General features: G+C 34.9%; 1 protein-coding gene across 7 annotated transcripts in view; it reads left to right on the forward strand.

Moving 5' to 3' along the window:
* LOC117175653 (diphthine--ammonia ligase) overlaps positions 1-24528 on the forward strand; it is a 266248-nt gene that overhangs the window by 72168 nt on the left and 169552 nt on the right. For 6 of the 7 annotated variants that reach the window (XM_033365366.1, XM_033365368.1, XM_033365372.1 and 3 more), the window contains exons 6-8: positions 5351-5442; positions 5520-5610; positions 13789-13975. In XM_033365366.1, coding sequence (XP_033221257.1) covers positions 5351-5442; positions 5520-5610; positions 13789-13975 — 370 coding nt within the window. The remainder of the gene's footprint in view (positions 1-5350; positions 5443-5519; positions 5611-13788; positions 13976-24528) is intronic. The other variant, XM_033365370.1, reaches the window with a different exon arrangement.

The raw sequence follows: 24528 nt of genomic DNA on the forward strand, positions 1-24528 counted from the left end.
CCGAGTATAACCGTCGCAACTCCCTTATAAGTTCTCTATTCCTCTCTTTCTTTTCCTACCTTTTCATTTTATTCTTTGAAAAATATCCAAACTCTGAATTTATTTATGGAAATTGTTTAAATAATTAATCATTCTTATACATTTACAGAAACAACCTAGAAAGGTCATCAGAAAGACATTTTTAGTTGACTCCGTAAAAAAGAATTGTGCTTATTTCAATCATCTCTGGATATGTTTATAAACATTGTTTCAATAATGAATAATTATTCTAAATTTGCTAAGTGTCATAGTAAAGAGTTAATGAAAAAAGATTATTCTTTGATTCCGTAATAGAATTGAGCCTATTCGTTGAAAAATAGCCAAACGCCTTCGTTACAAATTTCAAGAAAATAACATGAGAGTTTTAATGAAAATTGTTTATTTAAGACTAACTCTAGAGGACAGTTATTTCGCGGGGCAAACTCTGAACCAGGTCAAATAATTGATAACATAATACAGAAATTTAACAAATAAACGTTGAACTATTTATTCAAAAATTAAGAGAACTCATTATTAAAGAAACCGCAAAGATTTAAAAGTAAAAAGATTGTTTAATCATATTACACAAAATATAATAACAAATATTGGAGAAAAATAGTTAAGGAAAGAGAATATATGCATTACCCGTGTTTATGCTTTGTACTAAAAACAAAATCGTTTGATCCTGAATTCTCATTTCTCAATAAAACGTGAGCTAACTTTTCCTCAAGATGGCCACACGTAATCTGCCGGTTCCCGTTCTGCAACGCGTCCTTCCTTTCTCTCTAGTTGTAAAGTCCGTCAGAAAGGCATTAGCGCTGCCTGGCGGCGAGGATACGGAACGTCATGATGCTCGAGTCATAAAGGATTTAGCTCACTGTGAAAGCGACTTGACTACTGGCAAGTTGTTAATAATGAGAGATTGTTAACAAGTGGAATTAACAATCATAACGATACGATTGAACCAATGACATTTTGAATAAGCAGACTAAAACCTCATGAGATGAGTGGAAGTCATGTTACGCAGAGATTGAGTAGAGTGGAGTTGGAATTTTTCGTTACAGGTAAGGAATCCTTTGGAGCTGTGAAAACATTTTGAGGTATCTCGTCGTCCAGGTGATGAAAAGAGAAAAACTCCAGGAGTGCAAATGTTTCTTCTTTCTCTTTCGCTCTCTCTCTGTCTATTATGTGATACAATTCAGAAAATATTTAAATTCCAAAATAAGGCCTTTACAATACAAACCCTATCGCATGTTGAAAGAAATGGTAACAAAGGGAAATAAAGATTGATAAGTAAGCATAAGAATGAATTTTGAAAGTAATATCTATTAAATGAAAAATGCAATAAACACAATACAACTTAACCGAATTGTTCATAATTGTAAAGTGAGTAACATACCGAAGAAAATAGCGAAAAGAATAATGATAACAGGGTTAAATTAAGAAATAAAAACAATATCGATCCCAATGTTGGAGTTACATGCTGCAGATTTGTTTACTCATAATAATGCAAATTTTGACGTTCTTATTTATTTTGTTTCTGACTGTAATAAATGTTAATTTTTCAAAGTCTTCAATGAAAAATAATTCTCCGGAATTTCCTATTTTGTTCGCTTTATGTATTAACACAGCGTTTTCCATTTGTACACAAAAAAAGAATGTGCGATGAGTATTTAAAACAAAAAATTGAAATCGGTTAAAAAGTACATTCTGGCGATGGATGCGTTCAATAAAATATGCTCCTGGATCATTGTGCGACGCGCTAGATAAGCTACTTTGACTCTGGAATCTACTTTAAGTCCAAGCTACAAAAAGACTGCTATGCTTTTAGAAAACGGAGATTCACGCTTGAAAAAATAACGACAGAATTTTGTCTAAACGGGTGATGGAAAAACTAGACAGATGAATAAGTTTGGCGAACCTACGGCCTGATCTGAAGGTCCACCTTCAATGTTAACATGTGGGCGGAAATATTAATTGATTCGCAGGGTGGCCACATGTCAGGGAAGTCAAGGAAATGTCAGGGAAAATAAAGTTTGTCAGGGAAGCCAGGGAAATGTCACGGAAATGAAGCAGCTTTCAGGGAAAATAGCAATTTATATGTTTTTACCATATTTTGGAAACACTTCCTAATATCAATATAAATATTTTTTCAATGTACATTATTTAAAAATATAATTTGATTCTTAGTTTTTTATTTGTAGTTATTTCTTTGTTTACAGTTTGGATACATATGCTTTAGTAAATGAATCATTAAACACTTATAAAATATTAACACGATATTTTTAAAGCATAACTAGGAAGCAAAATTATGATTGATGCAGACTGATGACAAAAATTGTATGCATTAAATGCTGGGATTTTCGTGCTCCTAATTTTTAAGTTCTTTCTTTATTTCCCAATGCCATATAAATCGCTTTTGTAAATTCAACCCTTCTATAAAAAAGAAACACCGTGTAATGAAAACATGTATTGAACAAAGTCGATATCTACATAGATATTTTTCAGTCTAGGTATGTTAATTTTTTCATATAGTTATTAAAACTATTTTTAAAGATAAGTTGAAATCATTTTAAAATCCCAAAAACCACTTTTGTGAACAGGGATGCTGGGGATCTACATGTATGTTTTAAAATACATTTTGGTTTTTATCTGTGTTTTATCTTTGATTTTTTATCAATGAGAACCATATACCCAAATCACATTCTAAAAAAATGCATCCCGTTCTGTACAAAATTGTCATGTAATACCAATAAAATTGAGATCAACTTCACGATAAGGGCAGTTTTTTAGGATTAATAAAACTTGGATCATTTACAGCACTGAGTCGGTAAAAAAATCAAGTGAATAATCTACCTGGATAACGTCGAACTTCTGTGGGTTTCCCTAATGCAGTTGTTCATAAATGTACATAGTGTACCACTAATCAAATTCCGACGAATTTTGCGATAAGGTTAGTTTTATGGAGATACTAAACTTTGATTTCTTACAACATTGAGTCAATAAAAAAAATCATTTGACCGATCTACCTGGATAAGGTCGAATTTATATGAGTTTCACTAATGCCGGTGTCCAAAAACGTACATATTCTAATACCAATCAAATTCAGACCAATTTTGCCACAAGGGTATTTTTTTGGGGATGCTAGAATTTCATACCTCAGAGCATTGGGTCTGTCGAAAACCCAGGTGACTGATATACCTGAAGATGTTCGAATTTTGAGAAGTTTTGATAGTAGCAGAGTCGAAAAGATTCTCAAAAACCTTCTCAACAAACAAAGTCATATTTCACGTTAGGGCTGGTTTCTTGGGGCAGTTGGAACGTAATTCCTTACCATGTTAACCCGCTGGAAAAATCAAGAAACCGAACTAACTTAATGAAATCGAATTTTCGCAAGTTCGAATCTTGAATATTTATTAGCAGAAACACCACGACCCTGTATTTGAAGGAGTTAATAAATTGGCGACTTGATATTATGTGACAATTATGTACAGAACGTAAATGTAGATGCCCAACATCCCTATTCACACGACTGCTTTTTAGGGTTTTTAAATTATTTCAACTTATCTTTAAAAATAGTTTTAATCACCATTTGAAAAAATTATTTTAGAAAAAGTCTTCTCTCAAAAAATTTTCAATCATTCTGAAAATTTAGATTGTTCGTTATATGAAAATAGATTTTTCTCGTTTAAAATTTGTTTTGCTGGAAGTTGTTTAAAGGCATTAAAAGATGCATCGAAAAAGGTAAATTATATTTTTCAAATATACATGCATACATAGACTGGAAAATAATTTTGTAAAAGATGTTGAAATTTTAGCTTATACATTATGAGGTTTATTTTTGTAAAGATTAGGGGTGAGAAATAATTATGCTTGAAAGTAACATTTGACTATTTTATAAGTAAGTTCCATCTATGTAGATAACTACTTTTTCCAATACGTGTTTTCATTACAGGGTGTTGCTTTTTTATGTAAGGGTTAATTTTACAAAAGCGATTCATATGTCATTGGAAAATAAAAAAAGAGCACAAAAATCCTAACAGTTAATGCATACAATTTTTGGCACCAGTCTGCAGGTTTTTATTTGGATACAAATAGGGGGTTGTTTTTGTAGCGATTTCCATCTAGATAGTTTCTTTTTTTAATACGTTTTTGCAGCACAGAGGGTTGCTTTTAAAAATAAGAATTTATTTTTAAAAAGTGTTTCGTTTGAAATTGGAAAGCAGATAAATAGAAAAATAAAATAACCTAGTGATTTTTAAATATTTTTTTCATTACAGGGGGCAACTCTTTTTAAAGAAGAGATGATTTTACAAAGCGATTCATAGCGCATTGTAAAGCAGAAATGATCAAAAAAATCTTACCTAGTTATATTTTGTAATTTCATTACTTTTTTAGAGGGTGCCCTGTTTTCTCAAAAATGAATATTCATTATAATGTCATTATATGACATCTTGTTTTTAGTTAGTGGCGCCGCTGAGTTGTCGGACCTTAATTTATCCATACTGCCATACAAACACATTTTTCTGGCTTGTTTCATTATCTTGCTTAGTACATCATTGAAACCTTATTCGTTTTTGTAATAATTTCCTGTCAGGGAAATTCATCTAAATGTCAGGGAAAAGTCAGGAAATTGTCAGGGAAATTGAAATATTCAATCTTGTGGCCACCCTGATTCGATTCTGGAAATTTGGCAGCTTTATTGAGGCTTGATTATGTTTGAAGATAGTTATCTTCCATCGCACGATTCTTAGATGGAAGGTTAGCTGCTCTTTAGGTGCGTTCGCTGTTTATAATTTGGTAGCATTACAATTAGAATCGGAAGTATCATGCATAGGCGTTTACATGTATATTCATATCTGACCAACGCTAGTATCTTAGGTTTACAGCATAGCTGCCAGATGGACGTACGGTATTCACATTCAGCACTCTTATGTGGATACTAGAAGTGTCTTAAGTGACATTAATTTAGATTACGCGTAGAAGAAAGTACTGAATATAATAATAGTAAACCGATGCCGCGCCATTGCTTTTCTCTTAGCTGGATATAATAAACCATGAAACGTTTTGCATTACATGAGCTTTTATTAGTTAACGTTAACTTACGATATATCAATATAATATAAATTGGAAATTATGAAAATAATGAAAGTTATTCATGAAAATATAGTAAAACACAATATAAACAAAACTGTTAACATATTATGTAATAATAACAATTATGATATTTCGTCTACTTTGCATACATTGCACGGTGAAAAGTTGCACTTCTGAAACTTTTGTGCGCTTGTGCGAATTTCTTATTACTATTAAATTAACGTTCCCTTTTTAGAAAGAAAAATATGGACTAAACGTGTGTGGGGAAGGCGGTGAATATGAAACATTCACTCTGGACTGCCCACTGTTCCTTAAAAGCATTGTGATGTAAGTTTATTAATATTGAGGATAATGAGCAAAACAGCACTTTCTGAATATACTTAAAAACTTCAATTTTATTTTAGAGACGAGTATGAAAGCATCGTTCACACGAAAGGTGATATTGCGCCGGTTGGATATCTAAACTTCAAAAAAATACACCTTTTAAATAAAAATGTAAGTGGAAAATTTACCCATGTAAAATATGTGCAGTAAGGTAGTTCCAAAATTCATTGAAGTTTTTTTTTAAATTTTCGCTCATGTGTTCCGGAAATTTTTTCAAAATGACAAAAACAAAATTAGGTTTTTAAAAAATTATATTTAGAGGTGCTGCAAGCCCCAAGGAGTTTAACACGTATTTCCTATAAGAAAAAAAGATGTTTTTGTAAATTTTATTCACTGATAATTAGATGTTTATATAAATTGTTTAAACAATTTATTATTTTTGTTAGCAATTTTTAGAATAGAGCTAGAAAGTTACGGGTTTTCTTAATTTTTCCACTTATTTTCAACTTTTCAATTGATACTAATAATTTCGTATACGATTTTAAAGGATTTGAACTATTTCAGGGTATTTTCAAAATTTCAAGATATTTTCAAGACCTTTTAAAAACTTCAAGAGATTTCAAAAGATTTTTATGGATTTTAAATATTTGAGGACGTTTTAAAATGTCAATGAATTTTCAGTTTATTTTTATAACTTTAAGGAACTTCAAAGAATTAAAACAAATTTTAAGAGTTATTTTAAAACATTCCAAAGTACTTTAGTACCATTTAATAAAAGTTCTAGGTATTTCCAAAGATTTTAGAGGATTGAGAAAATTTGAGAGAATTTTAAAAGATTCCAAGGAATCTTCAATTGATTACAGGAATTTAATATGAAATTTTAAAGGATTTGAAATATTTCAGAATATTTCTAAAATTTCAAGATATTTTCAAGAGCTTCAAAAAATTGCAATTTATTTCAACAGATTTTGAAGGATTTTATATATTTAAGGATGTTTTAAAAGGTGCCCAGGAATTTTCAATTGATTGCAGTAATTTAATATGAGATTTTAAAGGATTTGATATATTTTAGAATATTTTAAGAGATTCCAAGGAATTTTCAATTGATTGAGGTTTAGAAAAGGAGGGGAAAGGAAGAAAAAATTGAGAGGGAGATGAAAGGGAATAAAGTTAGAAGAATTAAAAGAGTATAAATATTTGGGATATATCTTACAAACGAATGGAGATCATGCAGCTCATATAAGAGAAAGGATAAAAAAAGTAGCAGGGGTAATGAAACAGATATGAGGAATAAGAAAAAGAAGGTTAAAAAATTGGAGAAGGAGAATGTGGTTATTTGATATGCTGGTATGGCTGGTATTAGGTTTTGGCACAGAGATGTTGAAGGTAGAAGAGAGGAGAGGGAGGGCGACCGAATTAACGAGATGGGAAGAAGAAAGGAGGGAGTTCTTTAATGATAGAGAAATAGAATACGGGACTGGAGTAAACTATGAAAAATTGGGAAAGGGAAAGACAATTAATGGAAAGATGGGGGATGATTGAGGAATCAAAATACAATAAGTGCTATAAAATGATAAAAAAGGAAGGAGTGCCAAAGTATTTAGAAAAGGGATGGTCGCTTAGATTAGAAGCGTAATGATTGTAAGTAATGGTAACATAAAAGTTAAGTAGACTAAGATGTGTTTGCGTTTTTATGCTTTCTCTCTCTCGCTTGAACTCTCGCTTTCGTTCGATCGCTCACACGTTTGCTAATAAGTCCTAAATTGCGCTATAACAGGAAATATATGTAAGGAACTAGATATAAGACTTTATGTAAATAGTTGTAAATAATTGTATATATAGAAAGGATAAGATTGTAAAAAATATAGATATAAGCGGAAAGATTGTATGCATTGGAAGGCATGTAAACCCTTAGGGGACACATTATAAATAAAGAAGTATTTGATATATTTTAGGATATTTTAATAGATTTCAAGGTATTTTCAATTGATTTTAATAATTTAGTATGAGATTTGAAAGAATTTGAAATTTTTCAGGTTATTTTTAAAATTTCAAGATATTTTCAAGAGCTTTAAAAAAATTTCAAAATATTTTAAAAGATTTTTAAGGATTTTAAATATTTGAGGACGTTTTTAAAAGATCTCAAGGAGTTTTAATTTATTTTCATAACTTAAAGGAACTTTAAAGAATTAAAAAAATGTTTAAAGTTCTAGGTATTTCAAAAGATTTTAAAGGATTTAAAGAATTTGAGAGAATTATAGAAGATTCCAAGGAATTTGCAATTGATTACAGAAATTTAATATGAGATTTTAAACGATATGAAATATTTCAGGGTATTTTAAAAATTTCAAGATATTTTCAAGAGCTTTAAAAAATTTCAAGATATTTCAAAAGATTTGTAAGGATTTTAAATATTTAAGGATGTTTTTAAAAGTGCCAAGGAATTTTCAATTTATTATAGTAATTTAATATGAGATTTTAAAGTATTTGATATATTTTAGGATACTTTAATATATTTCAAGGAATTTTCAATTGACTTTAATAATTTAGTATAATATTTTAAAGGATTTGAAATATTTCAGGGTATTTTTAAAATTTCAAGATATTTTCAAGAACTTTAAAGAATTTCAAGATATTTCAAAACATTTTAAGGATTTTGAGTATTTGAAGTCGTTTTAAAAGATTTCAGGGAACTTTCAATTCATTTTCATAACTTAAAGGAAATTCAAAAAATTAATAAAATTTTAAAGGGGTTATTTTAAAACATTCCAAAGTACTTCAGAAATCTTTAAAAAAAAGTTCAAGTTATTTCAAAAGATTTTAAAGGATTGCAAAAATTTGAGAGTATTTTAATCTTTCCAAAGAATTTTAAATTCATTACAGCTATTTAATATGAGATTTTGAAGTATTTGATATATCTTAGGATATTTTAATAGATTCCAAGGCATTTTCCATTGATTTCAATTATTTATTATGAGATTTTTAAGGATTGTAAATATTTTAGGGTACTTTTAAAATTGCAAGAAATTTTTAGGAGCTTTGAAAAATTTCAAGAGATCTTAAAGGATTTTTAAATATTTGAGGTTTTTAAACTATTTTGTACAAAATTCTTTTTGTTTTTCTTTAGAAATTATTTTTTTAACTACAAGAAAATTAATCTATTTTGCCGAAAATTTAGCTACATTAATTTTTTGTATAGAAAATTAGTCTTGGTGCAAAATAAATTTCTTTTGTGCAAAGTTCACGTATTTGAATAAAAATGACTTTTTTAGTATACAATTCATCACATAATATTACTGAGGCTGTAGCTTTCGAAACAACAAGAGCACACCTAAAGAAAGCAACAAGGAATTGGAATATTTTTCGAATTGATACTATTCGAAATGGGACTCCATTCAGTCAGCAATTTAAAGCAACTTTTACTGTTGAGAAATCTTCAACTGGAAAAATAGGATACAATGGAACAGGGGTGTCAGCAGCCTGTAGAAGATGTTCGAGAATATTTTTTTGAGAATGTTCGAGTCTCCAAAAAATTGGGATTTAGTTTAACTGAAACTAAGACTTAACTGGAAGTTGGACTGTTGTCTCGCGATATGAGTTCCATAATCGCATCACAAACGTATCTCGACCATGACAATGTTCTTCAAAATATTTTGATGTTGGAGGATCTGGAAAATTCAAGAAACCAGTGGTTTTCTTCAAGAGGCGAGAATTCTGGAGCAACTCATCAAAGAAAGGATACAAATTTTTTTTCGAGTTTGATGCTGCACAAGAAGGAAATTTCAACAGCGACTTGAAAGGAGAGTAACTACGTTGGAGGCAGTTGTAAAAAAGAATCAATTCAGAGTGCAGGTGAGAAGCGTGTGAGTTTTAGATGTAATGCGACCGATCATTACGCAAAGGAATGCCCTGTGAAACAAGAAATGAAATGTTTTCGTTGCGACGAGACAGGTCACTTCGCAAACGATTGTACTGGGCCTGAGAAACTCGATGAAGGTATGTTAAATGTTATTACTTCAAATTGCGATCCATCTGAGAAAAAGTATTTAAAGAAGCCTTTAATTAATGGTGTGATTTTCGGTGCTCTGATAGATCATGGATCTCCGGTATGAACCATGAAAGCTTCCGTTATTTATAATCACAGGTTTGAATTTCTAAAACGTTTAAATGAATTGATGCGTTTTGGTAGCATTAAAGCCACGACGCACTTTTCAGGTATAACAAAGGCCAATCGAAAAGTTGACGAGTGCACAGTTAATGACATTGGTTGCAGAGTGGTACCAGATAAGGCGACTAAGTATGATGTACTCATCGGTAGATCGTGTACTGAATTGCCCTATATTACATTTGATAAATTTGGTGATAAAATAACTTATTGTAATACAAATAATTTTCCGGTTACTGAAGAATCAAGCATCGAGCGAAACCTTGAAGAGTTGAAACCAGCTGGTAGCGTAGTAGTTAGTACTTAGCCGGAATTGATTCAGTTTATAAATGTACTAGTCGGTGATTGTGAAATAATGTTCCCTTATGAAAATTTAATTGATGAAGATGTTAAGATGTCGAGAGGGAAAACTCTCGCGGATAAAGTCTTGACATTAAAAGAAATTCAAGAATTGAAACCTAGATCTGAGCCGGTTGACAAATAAGAGGTACAAACACACGAATCGTTATCTGATCTAGAATCGAAAGAGATTGTTGATCTTTTAAATTCTAAACGTCGAGCAGTTGCTAAAAATTGATCGGAGTTAAGACGTGCGGATGTTCTTGAAATGGAAATACAGTTGAAAGAAGAGTCGGAACCGTTTTCTGCGAAGCCGGATAATTTGAGTTCGTCGGTACGTGAAACAGTGCGAGATCTTATAGGAGAATATAAACGAGTTGGTTTAGCTACAGAAACAAATTCACTTTTTGATAGTCCGTTCCTTTTAGTAACTAAAGCAGATGGATCATCCCGTCTAGTTGTCGACTATCGGCGATTAAACCAGATGACAATTCTACCAAACTTCCCTCTCTCAAATATCGATGATGGTCTAAATTAATTACATGGCTCCAAGTTTGTTGCCACTTTAGATTTATAACATGGTTATCTACACATTTCATTGACTGAAAGTGCGAAAGGAAATACGGCTTTTATAACTTAGAATAAGACGGGTCAATTTAAGAGAGCAATGTTTGGTTTGATGCATGCCCCGCTCTATTTTTCTAGATTAATTAAAAGAGTTTTTGGTCCAGATCATCATAATATAGATCTTACTTAATCTTATAAATTCTTCATCAATGCCAAGAATTGGGAAGAATTTATACAAAAATTAAGCGAAGTTTTGAATCTTTTGATAAAGGCAGGCTTAAATTTAAACTTAAAAAAATGTAAGTTCGTGTTGCCTGAAGTGGACTATTTAGGATTTGGTAATTGGAAAAGATGGAATGAAACCAGGTGTAAAACACATTAGAGCAATTGTAAAGTTTCCTCAGCCCGAAAATGTGCATGATGTTAGAGAAAATTTTTCGAGTAGTTTTATTCCGAAATTTTCATGTTTGATGGATCCGTTAATGAACTTTTGAAGGACGGTGTAAAGTTTATTTGGGGTGAAGCTCAGGAATTTTATTTTAAGAATTTTATTTTAAGAAGTTTATATAAGCAAATCAAAAGCAACTAATCCACGAATTATTCGTTGTCGCAGTTCTCTCGCTGATTTTGATTTCAATATACACCATCGCAAAGGTGAGAATATGCAACTCGTAGATCCATTATCGAGAGAACCTGTAGAAGAGGCTTAATCTTTTGTTGAACCAGGTACGATTTTCATTATTTCGATGCTCAAAGATGAGATCTTGATGTACCGAAGAGTTGATGAAAAACTAACCAGAAAAATAAAAATTTAGAATAGACGAACACGAACAGAGAAAGGCGAATGTCCAAGAGTACGTTTTAAGAGATGACTTATTGCGCAAAGTCCATTACAAAGATAAGAATAGGGAATTGTATGTCGCGCCAACAGCCATGCGTAAAGCGCTATCAATGAAGAACCACGATTTGTCCAGTCATTTTGGAATTGATAACACGGTAGCAAGAACTAGAGAACCTTTTTATTTCCCAGAAATGCGAAGATATGTAAAAATGAACATTGGGTCTTGTTTAGAATGTTTGTTTGTAAAAAATATGGTAGGGAAGCAAGCCGGAGAATTGCATTCTATTTCACCCGGATAAATTCGAATAATTGTGCAAAAGATTTGGTATGAAGAATACGTTCAATTCAAGTACATCGTCAAGCCAGTGGACAAGTGGAGAAATTAAATCAGACTTTTATCTGATTTACAATCAAATCTTTTGGACAGCGAAGGACTTAGGTGGGATCAAGATGTAAAGAAATTAGAATGTCACTTTGTAAATAAACTGATCATGCTCCGTTTAAAGCTGTATATAGTTTCGTACCGCGTTATCAAAATGGTCATATTAGAGTGAGTAACGAAAAATTCTGAGAGTTTTAGAAATCCAGAAGAGATTAGAAATGAGATTCGAGTGGCGATTACGATCGATAAAAAAAAATCAGCAGATCGTTACGATAAGAACCGTAATAGTACAATTAAATATGAAATAGGAAACATTGTTTTCCTTAAAACTAACACTTAATCTAGAAAGAAAGAACCAAGTGTCGTTATTGCAAAGTTACCATCGGACAAGTACAAAATTCAGAAATTATATTGTAAAGGTAAAAATACTCCGACTAATGCACATGTCTGTTGAATTCAAATTATAGTTCAGGAGATGAGAATGTTACAAATTTGTATGAAAAGGAATATTCTATTGAATTTGTAAAATCAAACGTTGATAAAACTAGTAAGACCTGTTAGAGAAAGACAGTAGGTAGCGTCGATATGTTATAAAAAGAGCTGATGTATGAGTGTAGGATATCGAGGCTGTTAAGTCAGATCGCGGATCGAGATTGTGGGCAGAAGAGTCGAAGGCTTAGGCCAAGTGGTTGTAACGTTTTTATTTGCATTAAGTATGCTTGTTAGAATAATTAAAATTTACATAAACAATTTAACGTGTGGACATTCAGTGTGTCAATTTACGCGATAATTCGAGATCGTATTGGTAAACTAGTTTGAACTCTAGTAATAATTTATATAAACACCTAATTATCAGTAAACATTATTAGTTTTTTTATTATAAATAATTCGTATTTTTAAAACCGAAAGACAATCATAAATGTATCTAAAACTCGCATGACTCAATTTTTCACACAATAGTTTTTTTTTAAATCCTATAAAACTTATGGGGGTGATATTTAACAAATACGTTTTGATTCGTATTCTATCGCTAATTTTGAAGAGAAATATTAAATTTCAACTCGATTCACCTAATATTGACGATTCTAAATAAAAGAAATTGTTTCGACTACCTTCATGTGCATTTGGGAAATTATTTTTAGAAATTATCTTTAACGCATGTGTGAACAATGAGCGTTTCCGAGGTTGTAAAGTGGGCCGCACGTTGCCTTTTTTCGATTGGGGAAAAAACTCATAATTGTCCAACCTATCTAAAACTTTCTTAAATTTCTGACAATTTAATTCAGTAATAAATTTAACAAAAACTGCCAACTGATGGGTCGTTTAAAAGCGAATAACAAAATTTTAGAGCCAGCGAATTTGAGTATGAGATACAAGTTTCAAGCAATGAAACATTCTGTTCTATGCTTTCATTCAGGTACCAATTTCAAATTTTTCCGCAGCTCACGCAAAAACGACTGTTTATACCGCGCTCCTGATTGGCCAAGCTTAAATATTTTATAACTCAAAAACTAACAAATTCAGTTGATTTTTGAAAAAGGAATTTTTAATTTATTATTTTAATTTGTATACAGCCATATAAGTCCGGACGCTTGATTCTGGGACACCTTGTATGTGTATATGAATTAGCGCATTACCGAGTTTTTTACGGTTTTACCTATTTGATTGTTAGGTGTTTAACACTGTACCGACTTCTTTTTCCTGTTATTTTCTCCAGTCGAAAAATGACAGGGTATGGCTCTCTTTACATGCAATTCAAGATATACATATTTCGAATATGAGATACAGAAAAATCGCAGGCATCACATAAGGGAGGCATTTTCTGTCTCATGCATGACGCCCTCGTCGTACGACTCGGTCTGTTAAAATCCCGGTCGAAAAAAATGTCTGCTTTCTTCCCTTAATCCACCATATGCTATTATTGTGTTTTTTTTTAAGGAAAAAGAATCCAATGTGTGTAATCTTGATAGTTATCTTCATCATTAAATGTTTTCTAACAAATCTCTCTAGATTGCCCTAATATAATAAAAGTAAAGTAAATGATTTTTCATTTAGAAAGCAATGGATAAACTGTCGTTGCGAGAAAGATTACAAGGAACCTCAATAAAAGCGCCTTTTGATTATATCTCTGACATAATATGCCCAAAAGAAAAAGAAGATGATCCTGATCATGGTACGTCTGGTAATGGAACCGCAGATTGTGAGTTCGTCAGTAATGTTTCAAAGAAAAAACCTTGTGAAGGTAATTGAATAATTTTAATAAATTAAATAATTGCTTTATAATTTTTCTTTGTAGTTTTTATACCATAAAGAAAGCTTTCTCTCCCTCTTTTCACTCCGCCCTCTGTATCTCCCACGCTCTGTCTATGTGTAGGTTAGAGTGGACTAAAATAAACAACTGTTTAAATTGTCATGGGCGACTGGAAATACGTATAGCCTAACTGAAACAACAATATGCCTATTTTTTTGCTGCAGTCATTTTTCAGCCCACGCGAATGTTTTCAAGATTCTTGTAAAAACAATTCTAGTGCGATAAAACTGAATCTATTCTAAGGATTAACTTACGAGGCCTCCACAGGAAACTAATTCGCTCTCCGCTCAGGTTTTATTACGCTATTATACCTGTAGATCTACACTATAAAACCTTATTATTTTAGTCTTAAAATCTTATTGTTCTGTCACTCCCGTTAGGTTCAGTTTGTATTTTGAGTAAAAAAAAATCGACTCGGAATGAAGATCAGTTTTTCTCCATTTTTCCCCATTTTGGAAAATTGTTACATAATATTTCTGAAATATGAAAAGTTGACAAAATCCGTCTGGAAATTACGGAGAAAAAAATAACTCGCAGATTATATAAATTGGTTTATATTTATATTTTCTTGTGTAAAACTGAATTTGAAAAAGAAGATGTATTTTCACGTACTAAACTCCATAAAGGAAACAATTACTTGTCGAGAGCTGCAAATGACCATGCAGAAATACAAAAAATTGGCATCTTTATTTTTGCTGGGCTTTACGTATTTCCAGTGGCCTGTGATAAGTTAAACAGTCACTTATTTTTGACCACCCTACTACATACATACATAGATACATACATACGGGTGCTAATCTGGAAAATTGCACCCGCTCCCAGCGAAATCGTGGTAAAATTTCAGCCACAACCACGTCTTGAGGCCGTGAGATAGGTGGTTACAGTCTGTAAAAGAATTAATACGACGATCCAGCAAAAGCCTAAGAACACCCTAAGAACACGGAGCGACCCAAGGACTACCGCCTTCTGCATTTTTCCCGCAAGTGTATTAGCATATTCTTGACACTTAGGGATGCTTTTTAGGCCATTAGCAAGTGAAAGCTTGACACCTCTAAGAGCGCCGATGATAAGGACGATTATTTTAACAGAATATTCCAGGTACAATCGTTGCAACTCGCTTATAAGGTCTCGATACCTCTCTTTCTTTTCATTCTCCTTGGTTATGATGTTGTTGTCAGCTGGTGCCGAAAATTCGATAACAAACATGGTTCGTTTCTCGAAGTCAAGAAGAACCATGTCAGGCCTCGAGTGAGCAACAGAAACAATTGTCGAGAATATAAAGTTCCAGTATATGCGGAACTTCCCATTCTCGACAATTGACTCGATTTCCCTAGGAGCATTTAAAAGAGCGATATTAAGGTTAATGCCGTAAGAGTGACAGAGATGGTAATAAAGCACTCTTAGTGCCGCATTGTGCCTTTGAATGTAGGTCGTTCCCGCGTGAGTTGGACAAATAGATAGTATGTGAGCTAAATGCTCAGGGTGTGCATGGCACGCCCTGCAGCTATCATCAGGAATGTCTTGCCTCAAAATGTGATGACGGTATGTTAAGATGGAAATGACACCATCCTTGCATGCAAAAATGAAACCGTCTGTACCAGACTTCAATCCGGGCGATTTAAGAAAAGCAAACGTTAGCTCACAAGACATTGACTGAATCCTTCACATTTCTGTAAAAGATACCGTGCATCCTCTTATCGAGGACCTGTTCACGAAAGTTTTTCTCTTGTGCTTTCTTAATGCGGGCATTCAGGAGTGAGTACTCGAGATAGATAAGGTTTGATGCATTTTGCTCACGGAAGACTTAAGATGCATTCTTTTTTTCATGTGCATAACCTTTCTTGTCCCGATATCAAGGGATCTGAGCTCGTTCTTCGTCCATGGAACTACTCCAAATGAATAGAGTACTCCTGGGACGGCAAGCATGTTCCTTGCAGATAATTTGTTCCTCGCCGGAGAGTATCCTTTATAGATGTCACATCCTGAATGCGGCTCTGTGGCACGCCCAGGTATGTATAAGTCTCTCCAGCGCAAAGGTGTCGTATAACCTTATATCAACGAGCTCGGGATCTTCAGGGATGCCATTAAGTTCTCCTCGCTTCAAATAAACCATGGCGCATTTGTCTAACCCAAATTCCATTCCAATTTCCTTAGTATATCGTTCGGCAATCCCTAGAGCTAGATGTAGTGGCTCTTTGTTTTTAGTATAGATCTTAAGATCGTCCATGTAAAATACATGAGTGACCTTGTACTTTCGATCTACAGGTTTGCCGCACAAGTACCCGTCGGAAAGGTGAAGTGCTAGAGATAGTGGCAATAGTATAAGGCAAAAGAGGCATCAATCTCTCTATGCACCTAACTATTTGCGGATGAACCATTAAGATTTCCAAAAGACAGATGATGAGTCTATGGGAGGTGGAATCGAAAGCTTTCCGTTAATCAATCCAGGCCATCGATAGGTCACGCTGGTAGAATGCTGCATCTTTGCAGACACATCTATCGATGAGCAGGTTCCCCCGACATCCGGCTACGCCTTTCGTTGAGCCTCGTTGTTCATACATTTCTTGCCTCACAGGTTCAATTGCCCGAACAATCCTATCATATAGGATAGCTGTGAATATATTATAAAGTGTGTTCAGACAAGTTATTGGCCTGTAATTCTTCGGGTCAGCTAAGATGCCTATTTTCGGCAGGAGTATTGTGCGCCCTTCCACCAACCACTCCGGAATCTGTTCTTCCGACTTCAAATATGAGATGAAAAGACGGGCCAAATGCTGGTGGGTAGAAGAAAACTTCTTTCACCAGAAGGTTTTGATACAATCTGGTTCCGGTGCGGAATAGTTCTTCATCCCCCTTAATACTTTTTTCACCTCCTCGGTAGTGATGGGTGGGCGTTCTTTATAAGGAGCTATGAGGGCAACACATAACTCCTTGAAGCTATTTATATTTTCTGAGTCTTTGTCCAGTCTATGCTGCACTTCGTAGACTTCTCTCCAAAATATTTCGCCCTCCTCTGGTTTGGATGGGTGTTCGACAGTAACCGGAGGGTCTTGAAAGAGTCGAGATGGGTCTGAGAGATACTGTTGATTTTCTAAATCAACCTCTCCCTCCGCTCTAGGATTCTCTTAGCGTCAGATAGTAACCGTATTCTCTCAACAATATGCTGCCTGATGGTCAGCAGCTTTGACTTGTTAAGTGTGTGATCACGGGTCCGGAGTTCGCGCGCGAACTTTCGAACCTTGGCGGTAAAATTCCTGCCAGATGTGACGTAGTCAATCATACACTGAGTGCGGGACACGTACCGTCTTGCCCAGCATATCTTTATGGCAAGTTGATGCATTCGTCGTTTGGTCTTATGATCAACCGTTGGTTTTGTCTTACAGTTCGCATCGGCCAAAGCTCTCGCTGCATTATACACACAATAATTGATTGCCCAGAGGTCAGATTCTCCGGAAAAATGTCCACGAAGCTCGTCATCCATTTCAGCCAGATTTTTGGCGAGAACCTTGGTGTTGATGTTTCTCCGGATCGTAAAGCATCGCTCTTCCTCTATTGGATGCCTGCCCGTGGTTGGTCTTAGTGTCGTCTCTCTTTGTCTGTTGCCGGCTTGTTCTAGCTGTGGTAGAGTAGGCGTTCCGCTTACATAGCCCCTTTTTCGGAGTAGTTCAGCATGGTTTCGCAGACGTTGCTGCGAAAATTGCGATAGCTTCGGGTGTTTCTTGCAGCACAGAGCATGCAGCCGTGCCATGTAACCCCGTTCAGGGGCCACACTCGCATCGTAGCACTCTAGCAAGTCGTGATTCAGTCGCTCCGTCCACCCAAAGGTCGCGATATCCCGCGGATCCATCGCATTGAATCCATTTTCATTGACTCCCACAGCTCTAGATTGGTCGGCATTGTTGGCCGGCCCATTGTCGGGAGCCCTGCGCATCCTGTTGTTTTGAACCGCACTAACTACAACTATGTTTGGTGTTGTCATTGTTGTTCCCACGAAAAGCTAGGGAAAGGGGTTCGTCAATCCTTTAGAGCCCCGCATGCAAGGATAAGGCTGCGTACTCTGAGAGGTCGCCTGGTATCCCAGAGTCACCGTTCGAGACACCTCACCCAGGTACCATTCAGCTTTCGGCACGGGTTTCACACCTCCGCGTGGGGGTTAATTCCTTCGGGACCACCCCTGGACAATTTTCCGCCACTGCTCATTTATTTTTGTAACCATATTCAGCAGAAACCCTTGGTACAGGGACCCTCTATCCACATCCCGAGGACGCGTTCGGTGGCTTTGTCATGGGCCCTTCGGTTTGATTCTAGAGGAATCAAAACCGAACCGAATGGTATATATATATATAAAATAAAAAGATCTCGCAGCCGCCTTTTTAGGAATCTAGGGCGATCGCATGACCTTAGTACAACCTACGATCCCTATTATGGGTTTTTTCGATAACATTATAATACTTTACTGAAGAGACATGCCTCTTTGTCCCATGCTTAAACAACTTTTCCCACACTTAATGTCGCTTTTCCTCAACCTTACTCCGCTTTGCGCCAACATTATTTCACTTTGCTACAACCTTATGATGTTGACCCTGCCTGCTTTTTATTTCTCACATTTCTAGCACTTACTTCCTTTTTAGTGTGCAACATTTTGTCGAGAATCGAGACCCCCCCAACCATCCCCTATACAACACCAATATCATCACAGCATCTTACCTTCTCTGGCCCCTTTGCGCTCTATTCTATATAGCACCATTCTGCCTTTACCCTTTTCCGCTTCTTCATTAATCTAACAAATTTATAATTGTAACAACTATGTTAAATATATGAAAAACACATATAAATGTGACTATGAAATTAAACCTTTCGTAACACAAAGCAAGTATCTCTGAAAATGTTTGAAAAATATTTTTTGACAACGACAACGCTATATCATGAGCAAACGTGAACGTAAGATTTTGCTGGTCCATCCAACTCTTATAGTTTCATGTAATTAATTAACGCTGCCGATACTTGATGTTCTTAAATAACAATGCAATTTTTTATTTTAAAAATGTGAGAAAATTTTTTCGGGAGTTTGGTGCAGAAACGCGTCATGTATGGCAAAAAGCTGCTGTCTGGGTTTGCCCGGGGGGGCCCAGATGGAATTTTCGCCATATATCTAAAGTTGGTAAATCCTATTCCACTGAAAATTCGTGAGTGCGGCTGCTCTATATACATAGATGAATAGGTTTAAAAACCACCGCTCTCTCCACTAGGAGCAACTGCTATCCATGAGAATGACGCTAGCTCTAAGTAGATTCGCGTTAAATCACTCCTATGGCCACGTCTCACGACCTGAGTCTTGAGAATTTTTGGCACGTTCGTATGGTTTTGAGGTTAAGAACCAGCTACGCCTTTGTAACTGCGACTGCGCCAATACCGAGGACAGTCATTGTAATAGAATGGTCTGAAAATAATGGTCACAGTTCCCTTCCAAGTTCTCGATACTTCTTCTTTTCCCTCTCCTTGAGTGTGATTTCGTAGTCGACCAGAGAGGAGAATTTAATCACGAATATATTTGTTTCTCGTATGCCCGTTATAACTATTTCAGGCCTCGAATGTGCAATAAGGACTGTCGAAGTTCTCGCCACGCCGTGAACTGAACCATTGATAGTCCAGAGGTTGGACTCCAACGAGAGATCCTTACGGAGGGCGGCATCCATTTCAGCCAGATCTTGGGGCTGAGTTTTAACCTGGATAGTCATGGCCCTTCTTAACTGAAATCGGAATCATATCTCAGGACTGAGCTTGACGCTGGAGAGACATTTCTATACGTAGGCGTTCCAGTGAGTTGCATTTAGGATATATCTTTATTCAAGGATGCTCTTCGAAGCAGATATAAGCGTCTCCTTTGACAGATTTGGTCTTCCAATCTCTCGGCTTTAAACAAGTTAATTACGACTAACATGCTTGGTCTCCCGGTTCTACTCTGCTCGCTTGGCGTGGTTGTATGGGTGAAGCATGAGCTTATGGCCCTCAACTTCATCATGCATAAGATCATGCATGTGGATAAAAATGATCAGCAGTCACGAGATGATTAGAAAAAAAGGGTTCCTTTACAAAGACTCGGAGTAGGCAGGCGAGACCTTTAGCCTGGTTTTTCACATCAAATGTGAGAAAAGTGCATTACTCCGTCCCAAGTATTCACTCCTGATAGCCTGCACCGAGAAAGCACAGTAGAAAAACTTTCGCGAACAGCTCCTCGACAAGAGGATGCCCTGCATCTTCTAGAGAAATGTGAAGGATCAGTCGATGTCGAATGAGCTAACGTTTGCTTTCCTGAAATCAACTGGACCTGACTCACGCACAGATGGTTTCTTTTTCGCGTGCGAGAACAATGTAATTTCCACCTTAGTATATCATAACCGCATTTTATGTCAAGATGATCCTAGGGATGGGTGCACATAGTATCAAAAACACGTTGAGTATCAAGATACAATATTATCCAGCTGTCCCACTTACGCGGGAACGATGCATCTCTACAGACACAATGACACCATTCTCCGTTTCAGACTCCAGCCCTGGCATCGTTCTCGAGGATTTCAAGAAATGAACTCTATTCGTGATTGAATTCTTGGGTGCAGCCGACTACAACATCACAATTAAGGAGAGGGAAGGGAGAGGTATCGAGACTTTCAATGGGATCTGCAATGAGTTTATTCAAAATATTTAATTTAAATCTAAGCAGTAGATGAAAAGAGAATGTGGATTCGGTTTTCGAGAAATAATCACAACTTCTTTTTATGAGAACATATATTTAACGCGCATTTTTTCCGCTCATTGATGCACAGACGCGATCTGAGACTTATAAAATATTAAGAAAAAAAGGATGATAACATTTTTGAAATTTAAGTTTAATATTTATTGACAAAGTAAGGTAAGGTAAGGAGATCGATGCAGATGACTGTCATCCTAGGATCTCTCTATATCGTCTAGACAATAACGGGCTTCGTCGGCCTGTCATTGTGATTCCGTCGTACCCTGTAACGACTAATCTCACGGTCCCGTTGTTCTACTGGGAGCTAGTGTCCTTTTCATAGTTGACAGTTGCTCCTAATGGGATCCAGCATTGGTTGCTTTACTTATTATTTTATTATACGACAAAGTCATTTGCGCTTCCAGTGGGCACTTTCTTCACTTTCTGCTTAAGGGAGGTTTAAATATGTTACCTTATATGATCACGTCAGAGCAAAAGAAGGACTCCTCAGAGTCGTGAGTCAGAGTTCCTAATAAATTAATCATTTATTATTAACAATTGTATTGTTATTAATAGCAATCTGAGATGCTTAACTCAACAGTATTCACATTATTATATTATAATATTTTATATTTTATTAGATATTACATTCTCATATTAAAATGCAGTAAAGTTCCACTTATGTCCCCGCGCGCCTAGTTCCCCTGTCACGCTCGAGAGAGGGACTGACCAATTAAAAAGAGGCCTGAAGAGCGGGAAGTTTGAATTGAGTATTTTAATATGACGTCATGGAAATGCAGATAACTTTTTCAAGCAAATATTCGAAACGTAAAAGTCACTCATAAATGTCAGAATAGTAAAATTCTTCTAGTGTAGAATGTATTTTCTCAGTCATGTTCCATTCTTTTGTCGATTGACGACCGTTCAGAGTCCCGAAATACAATCAATTGTCTGAAATTTGTGATGAAACTACCCGATCTTATATAGTAACCTCAAATTTTAGATATTTTATTTCCTGACACTAAAAGATCTCTAAACTTGAGAAATATTACTATTCAGACTTTTATAACTCACTTTTGCATTCAGAAATTTTTTTCCAAAAAGTCGTGTGCAGTTGCAGTGCAATGTAGGTACCAAAGAGCATGTAAACTTCCTGGTGGCTGACATTTTCACCTATCTTAGCATGATACATTTGAAAATTCAGACCTTTATAACATACTTGTATATTTAGATTATTTTATCAAAAAAAGTTTTCTACATTCCTGTCAAAGATTTTATACGTATATGAACAGTGGTCAAAAACTGTGCTAACCTTCCTGACACATCAACCTATCCGTCCATGACCGTGAGCTCATGCTGGAATACTCAATATGCCGCTAAATACTTGAGTTGGTTTTTGATTCTATTATATTAATTTTTAGTTGGCAAATTGTACTATTTCAAGGAAAAAAATGCAGTCATGCTAATCAATCGTACACTAACGGACCGCGACTGTTTCAACGCCGCATGTGCCGAAAAGCATTATTATTAATAGTATATCTTTATTGATTCGAAATAGAGCATTCTCATTAAGCCATAAAAATGCAAAGGGCCGAACCACCGAGGGTATAACAGTAAGGTTAAATACATTGCCAGTATAGGGTTGACATATTTCGGAGACGTTTTTAAAATAAAAGAGGCAAAATGGTGAAATATTCTTTCATAGTAGGGTGTAATAAACACAGTGATGTGCACCCGGGAACAAGCTTTTTTCGGATTCCAAGAGGCATAACTGATGAAAATCTAAAGTTTGTAGGAAAAACTCGTCCTAGGCCTAGTGATCTGTCAACAAGTGAACTTATTATATTGTCAAAGAGAAGAAGGGAGATGTGGATAAGTGTTTTGCGTCATAGGCCTTTAAGTGCAAATCAATTTAAAAATGCCCAGATTTGCGGAGTACATTCTATGAGTTGTAAATAAGAAATGTATGCATATAGAATGTAAGTTTATGTTCACCATAACCGTAGCGGAAGAATCATTTATGATTTGTATTCAGAAAAGAATCTACTAAAAAGAAGTTGGATAAAATAGTTTTTATTGTTTTCAATGGAAGATTTTACAACAAAATTTTTTAGAGTGCTTCTGAAATTTTCATAAATTTGTCATACATTTCAAACAATAAGTAGCTTTTTCGTATTAAGAAAAATCTTTGTTTTTTGAGACGTAAATTTTCGTTAATTGTCTTAAAAGCTTCCAAACTTTTAAATGCTTTCACTTCTTTTGCAGTGTAAAAACGGCGAGATTGAATAAAATATGATACTGTATCCACTATAGTCACCAAGGGCACTGAGCTTACATTTCCACAAAAATCTATATCTCTAAGAGCATACGCAGTAAAGTTTTCGATTTTCTCCCATTTTTGGATATATTGGGTCTTGACATCTACCGACAATTTCCCCAAAATATTCACTCTGCATGTCAAAAAAACAAAAACAATTTTTAAAGACTTCGGCAATCCATGCAAGCTGTGCATTTGGAAAAGTGGTTTACAGTGGGGGCATCGATACAACGCCGAGGCAGCCAATGAACGTTGCTGGACACAAATATCTCGACGTCTCGCGGTAGAGGTGGTGGCCCCTCCAGGGGGGAGGGGGCATTCGTGAGCGTATACGTTTTACGACGGGGGACATAGGTGAAAGTTTATTGTATTATATTCAATTTATAAAGTTTTTTTTACATCCTTTTATCCTATTTTATTATTTGTAACAACGAAAACAATTATTAACCATTTTTTAAAAACTTTTTAGACCTTGTTATAGGCAAATCTACAGTACAAGGTAGTTACTTTGAAATTAACAGTAGTTTTCTTAAAATCAACGTTTATTTTTACCTTACCATTTATAAGATAAAAACTAAATTTTGTATACCCCTGTGAGTTTAACCTCTAGTTATCTTATATCTATGTTTAGTATAAATCCAACTTCAGAATTTAACTGCTACGTGTCTGAATTGTAACTTCTGTCTCACAAAAAGGAAACCCTTGTAGATTACAGTCAAGTTGAACCCATTTTGCTAAGTTATTTCTTCACGATTCCCCGTTATTAAAGTAAGGAATTTTTTCTTCAGGATACTCGTGTTAATTTTGAAGTAACTATTTCGTACTTTTTATTCGTTTACATATAACAGGGTTTACAATGTTTGAAATTACAAGTTGACATTGTTTAATAGCCTTTACTATGAATTTAGATAATTCTGCATAAACTTAAATAATACAAATAAATGGTGTGATTTATATAATTTATAGATGGTATTCTAAACCGCGAAAAAATGTCAGTATATTTCAGCCTTGTGATTTTTTTATAATAATGCAAAATAGCGGTAAAAATCGAATTTTTCAAGCTTATATTATTTTTTATGAGAGCGGTTGAATTCAGCCATTGAATCTAGAAATAATGGATAACGCGCTTTTATGGTGCATAACCAGTTACCTGCGTCAGGTGCTTGTGAACTTTCGCATTCGACATGAAAAACGCAAAAACTCTTAAAGAAGTGTGATAAGAAGAAGCCGTGAAGGAATCTGGACGGGTAAACATATACTAGTACTATCACGAACTAGCAAGTGTTGCGATGATTACTGATGAAAACTTATCTCAGGCCGTCGCTCGAGTACAGAATCTGGTACGCAGATCAAAGTCTTGCTTTGCCGCAATTCATTTGGAAGAGCATTCTGATGCCTTATTAGACACGATTTCTTCGATAGCATATTCCCTTCCTT

The sequence above is a fragment of the Belonocnema kinseyi genome, chromosome 6 (assembly GCF_010883055.1).
Source record: "Belonocnema kinseyi isolate 2016_QV_RU_SX_M_011 chromosome 6, B_treatae_v1, whole genome shotgun sequence".
Taxonomy (NCBI): Eukaryota; Metazoa; Arthropoda; class Insecta; order Hymenoptera; family Cynipidae; genus Belonocnema; species Belonocnema kinseyi.